Source organism: Ursus maritimus, unplaced genomic scaffold (assembly GCF_017311325.1).
Source record: "Ursus maritimus isolate PB19 unplaced genomic scaffold, ASM1731132v1 scaffold_24, whole genome shotgun sequence".
In the NCBI taxonomy this organism is placed as follows: Eukaryota; Metazoa; Chordata; class Mammalia; order Carnivora; family Ursidae; genus Ursus; species Ursus maritimus.
Window position 1 is genome coordinate 34,339,561 of NW_024424897.1, and position 14,384 is coordinate 34,353,944.

At 36.3% G+C, this 14,384-nt stretch overlaps 1 protein-coding gene and 1 pseudogene across 7 annotated transcripts in view; one reads left to right on the forward strand and one right to left on the reverse strand.

Moving 5' to 3' along the window:
- The window catches only part of BCAS3 (BCAS3 microtubule associated cell migration factor), a 588,999-nt gene that overhangs the window by 433,244 nt on the left and 141,371 nt on the right, over window positions 1-14,384 (reverse strand). For all 7 annotated transcript variants that reach the window (XM_040640930.1, XM_040640931.1, XM_040640928.1 and 4 more), the window contains one exon: window positions 4,345-4,421. In XM_040640930.1, coding sequence (XP_040496864.1) covers window positions 4,345-4,421 — 77 coding nt within the window. The remainder of the gene's footprint in view (window positions 1-4,344; window positions 4,422-14,384) is intronic.
- LOC121105030 lies at window positions 7,940-8,465 on the forward strand (annotated as a pseudogene).

Consider the following 14,384-nt stretch of genomic DNA (forward strand, 5'->3'; position numbering starts at 1 on the left):
TCTCATAAATAAATAAAATCTTAAGAAATTATGTACCAAATGAAAACTGTAAAAACAATGAAGGAAAGCAGAAAGGGAGAGATAAAGGACAAACTAATCAAAATAATATATGAACACAGTATTTGACTGCATATCTTCAGTTTTGGGCAGTGATAGGAATAGACATAAAGAAAATCCTGAACTCTTTTTATTTGGTTTGACATTTATAGTGGTGTGAGCAAGCAATTCTGCGATTACTTTTTCCATTATAGGATTCAACGAATGAAGTAAATGTGCTGATATCAGAGTCTCCCATGCAAAACAAGGGACATATAAATAGGAGACAGAGGATGAAAGGAAAGAATCCTATGGAAATACCAATGTGTACTCTTCATTTCCAAAATATGTGTGTAGGTGCACAAGTATGTGTGTATATGTATATTTGCCGATTTATGTACATATAAAAGTATATGTATGTATGTAATATTCAGTGTTTCCAAACTTTGTCCACTGAAAGTGTCTAGAAGCAAAAACAGTTCCATAACAATGAGCAGATCTACTGGACAAAGCTTAGTATCTAAAGCCATGGCCCATTAAAAGGACAATTATCATATGGTTTCACTCATTTATGGAACATAGAAAGTAGGAAGATCAGTAGGAGAATAAAAGGAAGAAAAAAGAGAGGGTAAACAGAAGGGGGAATGAACCATGAGAGACTATGGACTCTGAGAAACAAACTGAGGGCTTCAGAGGGGAGGGGGGTGGGGGAATGGGATAGGCTGGTGATGGGTAATAAGGAGGGCACGTATTGCATGGTGCACTGGGTGTTATATGCAAGTAATGAATCATGGAACTTTACATCAAAAACTAGGGATGTACTGTATGGTGACTAACATAATATAATAAAAAAATATTGTTAAATTAAAAAAAAAAAAAGGAACAGGGGAATCAGAAGTAGAAGATTCCAGGGCTGAGACAGGGCAGATACTAGATGAACCTGAACTTATGATAGCAAGTAAGGAAATAGAAAAAAAAAATTTAAGTAAAAAACTGATGAAGGCATGTCACCATGTCACAAGAACCAGCCTAAAGGGCTCTCCCTGGTCAACTGTGGAACAATTTGAAAGCCACAATAATTAAGGACAAAAAAATTATAAACCATTAAGAAATAGGAATCCATGAGTCCATGAAAAATACAGATACAGAAAGATAGAGAAAAGAAAGTTCTTGATTACAATAGAAAGTCAAGTGCCTACTGGTTATGTGGAAAGTGAGGGTGGAAAACCATTTTTTTACATTCCTTTTAGTAAAGATTGGCTCAGGCAAAAATCATCAATGGATGCTAAAATAAAGCTAAAATTTTGATGAAAGGCGGGGTATATTCAAGGCCTTTCCAAATTACCTGTTAGTTATGAGGGAAAAAATAGGGATTATTCACTTTAGAAACTGGACAAAATCCTGACAAAATTAGTATCACCAATAAAGGACAGACCTATATCATGTGTCTCCATCTGTGATATTATGAAAAATACAGAACAATATTCATGTAATATTCTAGCCAGAAATATATAACCTGAATATAATTAAGAGAACACATCAAAAAAAAATCAAACTAAAAACCATTCTATTAAAAAAGGGGGGGGGGGTAAGGGGTAGTGGTAGGGGGCTATATTCTCCAAAATCATCAATGCTGTAAAAGACAAAGAAAGACTGTCAAATCTTCCATATTAAAAGAATCTAAGGGGACACCCCAACAAAATATAATACCTGATCCTAGCCTGGATCCTGCACTACAAAAAAAAATTTCTACAAATGATATGATAGGGTTAATTGATAAAACTGGAATATGGATGACAAATTAGATAAAAGTATTTTCTCAAGATTAAATTGGCTGATAACTTAAGTATTTATGGGTAATGTCATATATGCAACTCACTCTGAAATAATTAATAAGAGGTCAATTTGAGTAAAAGGTACATGAGTGTGTTTTGTGTTATTTGTACTATATTTATTCTTACAGCTTTTCTGTACGCTTTCCTAGTTAAAAGTACATTTAAAGAGAGGAGCTGAAAAACAAACCCCTTGAAAATAGAGCTACCCTATGACCCAGCAATCGCTCTACTGAGTATTTACCCCAAAGATACAAATGTAGTGATCCGAAGGGGCACATGCACCCCAATGTTTATAGCAGAAATGTCCACTACAGCCAAACTATGGAAAGAACCCAGATGTCCATCAACGGATGAATGGATAAAGCTGTCGTGTGCATATATATATATATATATATATATATACACACACACACACACACACACACACACACACTCACATACATACAACGGAATATTACTCAACCATCAAAAAAATGAAATCTTACCATTTGCAATGACATGGATGGAGCTAGAGGGTATTATGCTAAGCAAAATAAGTCAGTCAGAGAAAGACAATTATCACATGATCTCACTCATATGTGGAACTTAAGAAATAAAACAGAAGATCAGAGGGGAAGAGAAGAAAAAATAAAACAAGACAAAATCAGAAAGGGAGACTCTTAATCATAGGAAACAAACTGAGGGTTGCTGGAGGGGAGGGACGTGGGGGGATGGGGTAACTGGGTGACTGACATTAAGAAGGGGACATGATGTAATAAGCACTGGGTATCATATAAGACCAATGAATCACTGAACTCTACCTCTAAAACTAATAATACATTTTATGTTAATTAATTGAATTTAAATTCTAAAAATTAATTTTAAAAAAACGAAAAACAAACCCTATCAGTATATATGGCCTCTTGCTTAAAATTTTAGTCAAAGAGCATTTTCATTGAAAGAGATTGTTACTCCAAAATTCAATTAAATTTTGCAATTCCACACTCAGCCCAAAAACCAAAACAGTCAGAAACTATTACCAAAGCAATCAGAAACTGTTAATAAATACTAGCATTTATGTAAATACTATGGAAAGACATTGATCTAAAAATACTTCTTTCAAAGGAATGGTACAGTTATCTGATTGGCAAACTCCTTGTGAATGCCACTACACTTTCTGGTCTCTGTATGTAATGCTAGATATTACTGACACTTACCGCTACAAAGGCAAGACAAGCAAGACAACTGACATACACCCAGGTATGGATCTATGAAGGGAGCTCCTTCTGCTAGAAAACAATATGTAAATATTTACATAACACCTACAATTCTAAATGGGTAGTTTCCCACATGTGAGATTACATCTTCAAGAGCCAAAGGACAATTTGTGCATCTTCTTCTCGGATGTCTCCAGCACTCAAGGAAACATATTATAGATATAAACATTAGAAGACACCATTATGCCACCACACTGAATTGTATGCCTCTTGTCTTGTTTGAAAAGAATAATTTGAAAAGAGCTATTTTTACGAGATATCCTAGAAAATCAAGAGAAAGAACAGAATGGAGCATATATAGGTCATTCAGTAAGATGCAAAATACCTACCTGGAGCAAACAGAATTTCAGAAAAAGTATCAAGGAATTCATCTACAAAAAGAACTGTCTTCAGTAGTTTCTTGATTTTGTGAATTCCAGAGGCTAGAGATTTACATGCTCTGTGGTTTCTCCATTTAATTATTGTACTTTTCATATTCAGACTTGTGTCAAGAACTCTTCAATTAATATTATTTCTTATTATTCTTAATATATAGTAACTATATAAGCAAGCTAAAATGAAACAACAATCTCTGAAGTCTGTAATATTTTTTAGATTTCATTCTATATTCACATGCAGGACACAACATGGCGTACAAAAGATTTCACTTTTTCTTTCTAAAAATTCAAATTTGTCTTTGGCTTTGAATTGGACATAAACAAACCCTTCAATGTATAAATATAATATCTTCATTCACTATTATGACCTTAATAGATAAATGAAATTGATAAATAACTGGAAAATTCAATAAAATGTGATCACCTGTGATCTAATTATTAAGACAAATGGCTGAACCCTTGTTTAGATTTAGTTGTAGACACATAAAGTCAATTAAATTATTCTATGGCTCAGTTCCCAATCTACCAATAAAATAAAAGTCATTGCTGCCTCCTGATTTCTAGCTCCACAGAAACTACTAAGGTAATATCAATGTTGTGCCTAAAATTAATGGAATAAAGCTCTCTCTATAAAACTAAGCTTATAAAATTAAGGTTGAGCCCAAATACTGAGCCTAAGCAATAAGGGAGATAGGATAAATGCTGGGTGCCCAATTAAAATCAAAACCAAACCAAAGAAAACAAACTAGTAAGTTAAATATTATTTGTTGGTAATCACCTTTGGAAAATTCTTCAACACTTGCTCCATTACAAATAATCCAAGCATAAGCCATGCCTTACCTTGTTTTCTGCATAAGCAAGCCAGCGACTCCCAAGAGCAATAGGATTCATGTTGGGCCCTGGACAAGGATAGCAGCCTGAAAAATTGGAAATGGCAATAGTGAGATATTTCTTAATAAATTTTCTGTTGGCACATATTTTGATGCCATCAAAACAAAACAGCCAAATGGTTTTATTTTTTCAAGTCTCACATAAAATTCCCATAAAACCAGCCATTATTTTAATAGCTAAGTGAAGTTCATTTTTTTCTCCTCTACAGTTTCCTTTTGGTTTGATGCTGTTCCAATAAGAAACAAATCTGGGAAGAACTGGTAATAATTTTAGCAAAAACTGGGTATTTTATCTAGTTATTCCTAGAACAAGAAAGAGAAGCTAAAAGGAAACAAAGTTTTTAAGTCAAGCAACAGTATTTAGAGAGGAAAGAGAAAGGATACAATTGGTTCAGAAATTTAAAGGCAAAAGATAAAGAAGACATACATCAAAAAGGAAATGACGATACACTGATGGGAAGAAAAAAACAGAACAAGTACTGAAGTAAGGCACCAATGAAGCCAAGTAATTCACAAAGAGTGCCTCCACAGAAAGACGATAGAAAACTCACCTACACACTCCTATGTATTTACATTAAGCACTCACAATTTCATTCTTCTTGCGTTGAGTCCAGCCAATAACAAACTAGTAGGAAGGATTGTTTTGTGGGTCTGTCCTTTCAAGAAGAATAAATCACATAGTCGTGACAGTGAATACCATCGCTGCATGGAAACTCCAATACCATCTTCCTGAACTCTACTATCCAAGGCACAACACGATTCAGTCAAGTAAGTGATGTCTGTCATCCTAGAGGCTCTCCTCTGCCCTCCTGGCCGTGCCAGTAAGGTCTTCGAGTCTAACACACTCATCTGTCAACTACACAAAATAATATTCCAGTGTTTCACAAAGCTTTAGAGGGACTACTCAAAGGCAACTGCAGAGTCAGACAACACAAAAAGCCTAACCTAAAGAACTTCTGGGTTATCATTCCATAAGTATCTGGTTAATATTCTTACAAATGTTTTCCTGTAAAAGGTACACTAGAGGATCAAACTGAAGTATTCTATTTCACAGTTTAGGTCCTAATTTGGAATCTAAATTTATACAATCATGAGACAAACAAGATTCCATAACAATAATGTTTTCCTCTTATGGCAAAATAATAGCCAAAGGACACAAATCATCTGAGCATAATAGCAAAAAATAGCAGGATGTGAATTATAAACTGCACACCTAACACTTCCCGACCCAGCATAAAGTCCCAGTCTATGTTACTGATCCTAAGAGGAATAGCGTTACCAATGTATGATCATGTTTTATGCAAAAGCATACTTAACAATGAGAAAAAGAAAATAATGAACTACTTTAAGATTTACTTTCAACAATAATTTATACATTCTGCGATATATTATTTTTAAATTTATTTTATCTTCCTCCCACTTGATTAGAGGGGTATGTAAGAATTTGTTGTGTTCACTGCTGAATCTCCACTGCCTAGAATAATACCTGAGCACAGCTTAATAAATATGTTTGAACAAATTAAGAAATGCACCTAAATTAATCAAAGCATGTTTATATGACACTGGCAAAAAACTCATCTACATAAAAAAAACTTCAAATACTCAAATAGTGGGCTCACCTAAAAGCCAGATGTTTCATTTTAAACTATTTTTTAAAAAATAGGAATCTTCAAAAAAAAAATAGGTACCTGTCTTAAACATGTATTACGTGTTGGGGCACCTGGGTGGCTCAGTCAGTCAGTTAAGCAACTGCCTTCAGCTCAGGTCATGATCTCAGGGTCCTGGGATAGAGCCCCACGTTGGATTCCCTGCTCAGTGGGAAGTCTGCTTCCTCTCTCTCTCCCTCTGCTCCTTCTCTCTCTCTCTCAAATAGATAAATAAAATCTTAAACACACACACACACACGTATTACATGCTCTCTGATTCAGAAAGCCTTGTGTGTAACTAAATGCTAGTGTGTTGGTGTTCACAAGCACTGAGGAAGCACACGCCTGCCGCTGCATCCCTCACACAGTAGTGTTCATTTGAGCTCCTTCGATCACCATTTATTTTGAGTTTTCCTTTTTAAAGAAGATAAAGAACTTATAAAGAAGATAATGGCCCAAAGAGGAAATCCATATATCACATGAAATACAAGGTATGAGCTTTCTAATTTTTTACTCATCTTTTTAAAAAAATTGTTTTGTTTATTTCAGGGTTTAAAGGGTTCTGTTTGGGATGTTTTGGATTTTGGGAAAACTGACCTCTAGGGAACTGCGATATTACTATATCCACTGAAGGCACATTATGGACACATATTATGGACACATACAAAGGACAATGGCACACTAAAACAGTGCAAAGACAATACACTCTAATATATGCTGTACAGTATTTACATAGATTTCATTATTATATTCCCACTGAGTAGCCTAATTCATACATATATTCCATAGATATTTTCAGAGCTGAAGAAATGAATATAAATATGGCCTATAAGAAAACGTCCCCCTTTTAAATATTTTTTTGAAAATTTCCCCCTTTTAAAATGTCATGAGAAAAAGAACCAAATGAAAAACAGAAATAAATACTTGTGAACTGCAGCACTGCATTAGAGGTAGCTAATCTCCTGAACCTTAAAGTCAATATTATCTAACTCTCCATCAATTCTGGTATTCATCTCATCTCAATAGATCCTAATAAGTATATTCTCCTTTCCAAATACTAGAAGATATCAAGGACAAATGTTCTTCATTTCACTTTTGGAGTCAATGTTTTTAGAAACCCAGTGGACCTCAAGAATTATAGTGTATTGGAATGAAAGCAAATTGTTTTTCTCCTCTCCAAAAAACATTTTACAGCTGGAATCAGCAGACCATCAGCCACTCAGCACTATCCCAACTTTATAAGCATGACTCCTTTAAAAATTAACCATTGCCTCCAGCTAAACTTTGAAAACAAGGGGAAAAAAATCCAAATCTCTATAATACTAAGGCTAATTCTAACATGTTTACAATGTTTGTGAACAAAGCAAGAGAACTGGATATTTAAAAAACTGAGATTTCCAAATTTAAATAAAGGTAAGATCCAAGAAAAGCACACTAAATGAAGATTCCTCCATTGCTATAGAAATATTTTAAAAGGCACAGGAGACATGCAATTTTAGATGGCATCCTCCCTTAATATTGGTCCCTACTGGGGAGGTAACCTGAACTTATTTTGAAAAACAAAGGATTCAACTACTCTCTGTAACATTCTGCCTAATTTTTCTTGGTAAAGAGGACTCAAAAGATTTTAGACCTTTTTGGAAAAACAGATGTCTGCATTTATGGTCATCTGACTCCCAATAAGGTTAGCAAGGCAAGTCAATGGGAAAAGAATAATCTTGTCAACAAATGATGATGGGTCAACTACACATCCATATGCCAAAGAATATAACCCTGATCTCACACCGCATACAAAAATTAACTCGAAATTAAATCAAAGACTTAAATGAAAAAGTTAAAAGTACTGCTCTCTTCCTCAGCACTGCCTGCATTGGTGGCAGCCATCTTCTACTTGGCAACATGGCCGCTCTCAGACCTCTGGGGAAGCCCAAGATTGTTAAAAAGAGGACCAAGCAGTTCATCCGACAGCAGTCAGACCAATACGTCAAAATTAAGTACAACTGGTAGAAACCCAGAGGCATTGTCGATAAGGTGCACAGAAGATTCAAGGGCCACATCTTGATGCCCAACAATGGTTATAAGAGCAACAGGAAAACAAAGCCCATGCTGCCCAGTGGCTTCTGAAGTTCTCAGTCCACAATGTCAAGTGCAACAAATCTTATGTGCAGAGATTGCTCACAATGTCTCCTCCTAGGACCACAAAGCCACCGTGGAAAGAGCAGCCCCGCTGGCCATCAGAGGCACCAATCCCAATGCCAGGCTGCGTAGCCAAGAAAATGAACAGACAGCTTACGTGCATATTGTATTTGTATTAAACACACACACACACAAAACTGCCAAAAAAAAATGTTAAAAGTATTAACCTCTAAGAATAAAACATAGTGGTAAAACTTCATACCCTAAGATTAAGCAATGCTTTCTTAGATATGACACCAAAAGTACAAATGATAAAAGAAAAAATAGATAGGGCACCTGGGTGGCTCTGTGGGTTAAGTGGCTGCCTTCGCATGATCCCTTCGCATGGTCCTGGGATCGAGCCCTGCATGGGGCTCCCTGCTCAGAGGGGAGTCTGCTTCTTCCTCTCCTTCTGCCCCTCCCCCCCCGTTCCTGCTCTCTCTCTCGCTCACTCTCCCTCTCTCTCAAGTAAGTAAAATCTTTTAAAAAAAGAAAATAGATAAATTGGACATTTGTGCTTTAAAGAACATCACTAAGAAAAAGAAAAAACAGAATGGAGTTTTATAAAACATATATCTGATAACTGACTTGTATCCAAAATATAAACAGAACTATTACAACTCAAAAAAGAAAACACAAATAAGGCATAAATTTTAACAAAGAAGATATATGCTAGTGAATGAACACATGAAAAGATGCTCAACATCATTCCCCATCAGGGAAATGCAAATCAAAGGTATAATCAGATACCGTTTCATGAGACATCAATAGGATGGCTATAGTCAAAGAAAGGTAGTAACAATCAATAGTGGGAATGTGGAGAAATTGGAACTTTCATACACTGCAGGTGGGAATGTAAAATGCAGTCACTCTGCCTGGCAGCTCTTCAAATAGTTAAGGATAGAATTACCATATGACTCAGCAAATAAACTCCTAGGCGCATACTCAAGAGAAATGAAAACATATGTCCACACAAATACTTATACCCAAGAGAACTGAAAACACAGTTGACCCTTGAATAACATGAGTTTGAACTACACAGGTCCACTTATACATGGGTTTTTTATAAAACAGTACTGTAGATATATTTTCTTTTCCTTATGATTTTATACTAACATTTTATTTTCTCTAATTATAAGAACATAGTATATAATACATATGACATACAAAATATACATTAATTGACTGTTTATGTTATTGATAAGGCTTCTGGTTAACACTAGGCTAAGTTTTTGGAGAGTTAAAAGTTATACGCAAATTTTCAACCATGCATGCATTTGGCACCCCTAACCCCCATGCTGTTCAAGGGTCAACTGTGTATGTCCCCACAAAAAACTTTCATTCATGAAAGCATTATTCATAATAGCCCAAAAGTGGAAACAAACGAAACGTCCATCACCTGATGAATAGATACCTGTGGTATTACCCACACAATTAAATATTATTCAGCAACAAAAAGAAATGAAGAATAACATTTCATTGTCTGGATATACCATAGTTTACTTATCCATTCTCCTACTGATGGACATCTTGGTTGCAATGTGAATAAAGTTGCAATAAACAACTGTGTACAAGTTTTTTAAGTGGACAACAATTAAAACTCCTTTGGGTAAATACCAAGAAGTGTGATTGCTAGATTGTATGGCAACAGTATGTCTAGTTTTCTAAGAAACTGCTGAACTGTCCTCCAAAATGGCTATTATCACTTTGCATTCCCACCAGCAATGTATGAGAGTTCCTGTTGCTCCATATCTTTGTCAGCATTTGCTGTTGTCAGTGCTCTTCATTTTGGCCAGTCTCATGGGCACGTGGTATCTCATTGTTTTAATCTGAATTTCTCTGATAACATATGGTGTGGAACATCTTTTCATATGCTTATTTGCCATCTGTATATCTTCTTTGGTAAGCTGTTAAGGTTTTTGGCACATTTTTTAATTGGGCAGTTTCTGTTCTTCTTGTTGAGTTTTAAGCACTCTTTGTATATTCTGAGTAATAGTCCTTTAACTGGATGTGTCTTTTACAAAAACTTTCTCCTAGTCTGTGGCTTGTCCTCTCATTCTTTTGATACTGTCTTTTGGAAAGCATAAGTTTTTAATTTTAATGAATTCCACCCTATCAATTATTTCTTTCATGAATTGTGCCTTTGGTGTCGTATCTAAAAAGTCATCACCATACACAAGGTCATGCAGGTTTTCCCTATGTTATCTTTTACAAATTTTATACTTTTGTGTATTACATTTAGGTCTGTGATCCACTTTGAGTTAATTTTTGCAAAGGACGTATGGTTTCTGTCTAGCTACAGTTTTTCACATGGGAATGTAGTTGTTCCAGTACCATTTGTTGAAGAGACTATCTTTGCTCCCTTGTACTACACCTCTGCTGCTTTGTCAAAGATCTATTTCTGGGCTCTCTATTCTGTTCCATTGATCTAATTGTATATTCTTTAGCCAGTGCCACACTGTCTGGATTACTGTAGTTTGATAGTAGTAAATCTTGAAGTCAGGTAGCAACATGGCAGAAACTTGAATCACATTACTAAACAGAAGTCAATCTGAGAAAGCTACATACTATATGATTCCAACTGTATGACATTCTAGGAAATGCAAAACCATGGAGATAACAAAAAAATGAGTGGTTCCCAGGGAAATGGGGAGGGCAGAGATGAACAGGAAGAGCAGAGGATTTTTAGGACAGTGAAAATATTCTGTATGATATTACAGTGATGGATATATGCCATTATACATTTATCCAAACCCACAGAATGTATAAAACCAAGACTGAACCCTAAGGTAAACTATGAACTCTGGTTGATAATGATGTTTCAATGTAGCAACTGGACCACTCTGGTGAGTAACACTGATAATGGGGGAGGCTATACATGTGTGACAATGGTGAAATCTCTGTATCTTCTGTTCAATTTTGCTGTGCACTTAAAACTGCTCTAAAAAAGTCTTCAAAAAAATTTTTTTAACATTTGTTTATTTGAGGGGCACCTGGGTGGCTCAGTCGTTAAGCGTCTGCCTTTGGCTCAGGGCGTGATCCCGGAGTCCTGGGATCGAGCCCCACATCAGGCTCCCTGCTCCACTGGGAAGCCTGCTTCTTCCTTTCTCACTCCCCCCTGCTTGTGTTCCCTCTCTTGCTGGCTGTCTCTCTCTCTATCAAATAAATAAATAAAATCTTAAAAAAAAAAAAAAAAGATTTGTCTTTTGAGAGAGAGAGTTGGCGGGGGAGGGGGGCAGTGGGAGAGGGAGAGAAGCAGATTCTCTACTAAGTATAGAGCCCAATGCAAGACTCAATCTCACCACCCTGAGGTCATGACATGAGCTGAAACCAAGAGTCCGATGCTCAACCAACTGAGCCACCCAGGAGCCCTAAAAAAATTTTTTTAAAGATGAACTGATAGATTCTACAACATAGATGAACTATGATTATCTATGCTCAGTAAAAGATATCAGTCACAAAAGACCACATATTCTATTAAGTCCAGAAAAGAAACCAGGAACACTCTCTCCAGAAAGACATATAAGCACATAACATTAAACATCACTTCAGGGATTTATTTGACTACCTTACAACTGATTAATGATCCTCTTAAAGTTCCGTAAGCTTTCTGGTTTTTGCTTTTTCATGTACATAAACATATGAATTTTTTAAAGATTTATTTATTTGAGAGAGAGTGTGCACGAGCATACATGGGGGAGGGGCAAAGGGAGAGGGAGAGAGAGACTCTCAAGCAGAGTCACTGCTGAACACAGAGGCCAATGCGGGGCTCGATCTCATGACCTTGAGATCATGAACTAAGCCGAAATCAAGAGTCAGACACTTACCCAACTGAGCCACACAGGTGCCCCAAATATATCATGAATTTAAGAGTACAGCCAGTGTGATGTTCAATGAGTAGGCCATTATGTGGAGAGGATAGGAAAATTACAAGTTGTTTCATTGCACACATATTCATTGATTGCCCACTATGTACTGGGCACCTGCCCAGCCCGTGAAAACACTGCGGCAATATATAGATGGGAACCCGAAAGAACAGGGATAGATTTGACTTTAACTTGAACTGGGCTTAGATCTCACATTAACCTGCCCATCTCTCCTCATAAATGTTACAAATTTGCTTCTAAACATTTTAAAAAGGAAACCTCCTCTTTCCAAAACTAAAAATAATTTTGCATTTTTCAGATCCTTTAAATTAATTTCTTATACTTGTTATTTATCATTAACGTAAATGAAGAACACACATAACACCACAAAGAAATAGCATTAGGATGGTAAGGAATAAATTTTCTTCCTCGAAGTTAAAAACAGAGGCCACTGGAAAGAGTTACTTACTGTACAATCCTTTGGTCTCTCCAGAGACTTCATATCTAACTTTCAATTTAAGCACACTGGAAATGACTGCTAATGACATCTATCAGTCCTTGTCTTTTGTTTTCTTCATCATACATGGGTTTTGAATTTCCACATCAGACAGCTGCTCAAGGCCACCGTCTCTATACAGGCAAATACAAAGGTGTCTCCTTTCTCATCGTATCGGCTGCATTCCCTTTCTAGTTCTCTATCGGCTCTCTTTACCTGATCCTTCCACCCTTTGGCACAAATTCCCATGATGCTTCCCCTGATGGACACAGCTGTCTCTACTTATTTTACAGTCCCATCATTGTATTCATACATAACTAAGGCACTCACGATTGTATTATACAAGAGCTTTTTAAACTGCATTAGAAATCAAATGCCTACACCATCAAAACAACATCCTCATTAAGGGGAGAATTTGTCATTCTATGTGGGCTCTGGTCCTAATTGTTCAAGAACTAGAAACCGATCACTGGGGAAAACCTATGCGGCACAGGCAAATGGGCTACAACAAGTGCTATTCTCAGTATGCCCACTGCCTCAGCGACATCTTTCTAGTGCCTCGGGCAAACTGGTTTATACACATGGGCTAGCCCAAAGTCGGAGAAACACACAGAAACACGACTCGTTCCACCCGCTAAACGCTTCAATCTGTATAAAGGAAAGGGGTGGGAATGTTGTAATTAAAGAAAAAGAAGATTCTTTCAAGTTAGGATATGGTATACTTGTTCCTTGATCTTAAATATCAGGCTATGCTAAATTTTGTTCAACGTGTTGATACAAATCACTTTAGGTGAAGCTGTATCTCAGAAACAGGAAGTTAAATTCCTTCATACAAATATTCACCAAATACCATCAATCTTACCAACCCTACATCACTCACATAAATCCAGTCTCTAGGGTCTTCCAGTCAAGTAAAATAATATGTAACTAACAATGAGATACTTCTTAAGAGAAGTATGAAATGAGGTAAGTTCCCACTATGGGTTGGGGTATTCACAGATGAAGGGGTGGGGAAGAGCTGCTGTAGAATGCTACGACACACAGTACTCAGAGCATGCGGAGAGAAATCACAACCTGTGTTGTTGGCATTGCTGTTGAAGCTTTCTCAACTCTGTTTCAATGTAAACTATATATTCAAATATAATATACATCCAGAGGCACCCAAATCAACAAAGTGAACATATACATACATAAGCAGTACCCAAAACAAAACAAACAAAACCCCAGGACATTACAGAATCACAAAAGCCCTCTCTCATATACCTTTCCAGCTCTCTTCTCCCAAGGCCATGCACCATCCTGCCTTCTGACAACTATACTAAACATCTGTCCTCAAAAGACATTGCTGGGTTCTAATACATAGTTTATTATACTTATTTTCATCTTTTATCCCCAGAAATGATAGTTGTATTTTTATACTACCCCATTTTTCAACATTTTAAGTTACATACATTTCAGATTTAATGAAATACACACTAAACAGATGTTATGGCATCCCCAAATCATGAGAGCCATTTTACAAATACTATACTGAAAGAAGAGGTGATAATTCTAATGGAACAGGAATTACTAAAAATTCACTTCCGGGGGCCTCAAGCCACCTGACCAGGACTTACTAATAAAACTGAATGTCACTCATAAAGCACCTGAGTGACACTCATAAAGCATCCTTCCAGATCTCTTCTCATCATGAACAATTCACAGAATACAAGAGAGCCTAATACTTTAATAATACTTATTTCAACTACTGAGTGAGTCCAGTAATGCAGAGGGAAGCATTTAGGACTGTATGACAAAGATATCCCAA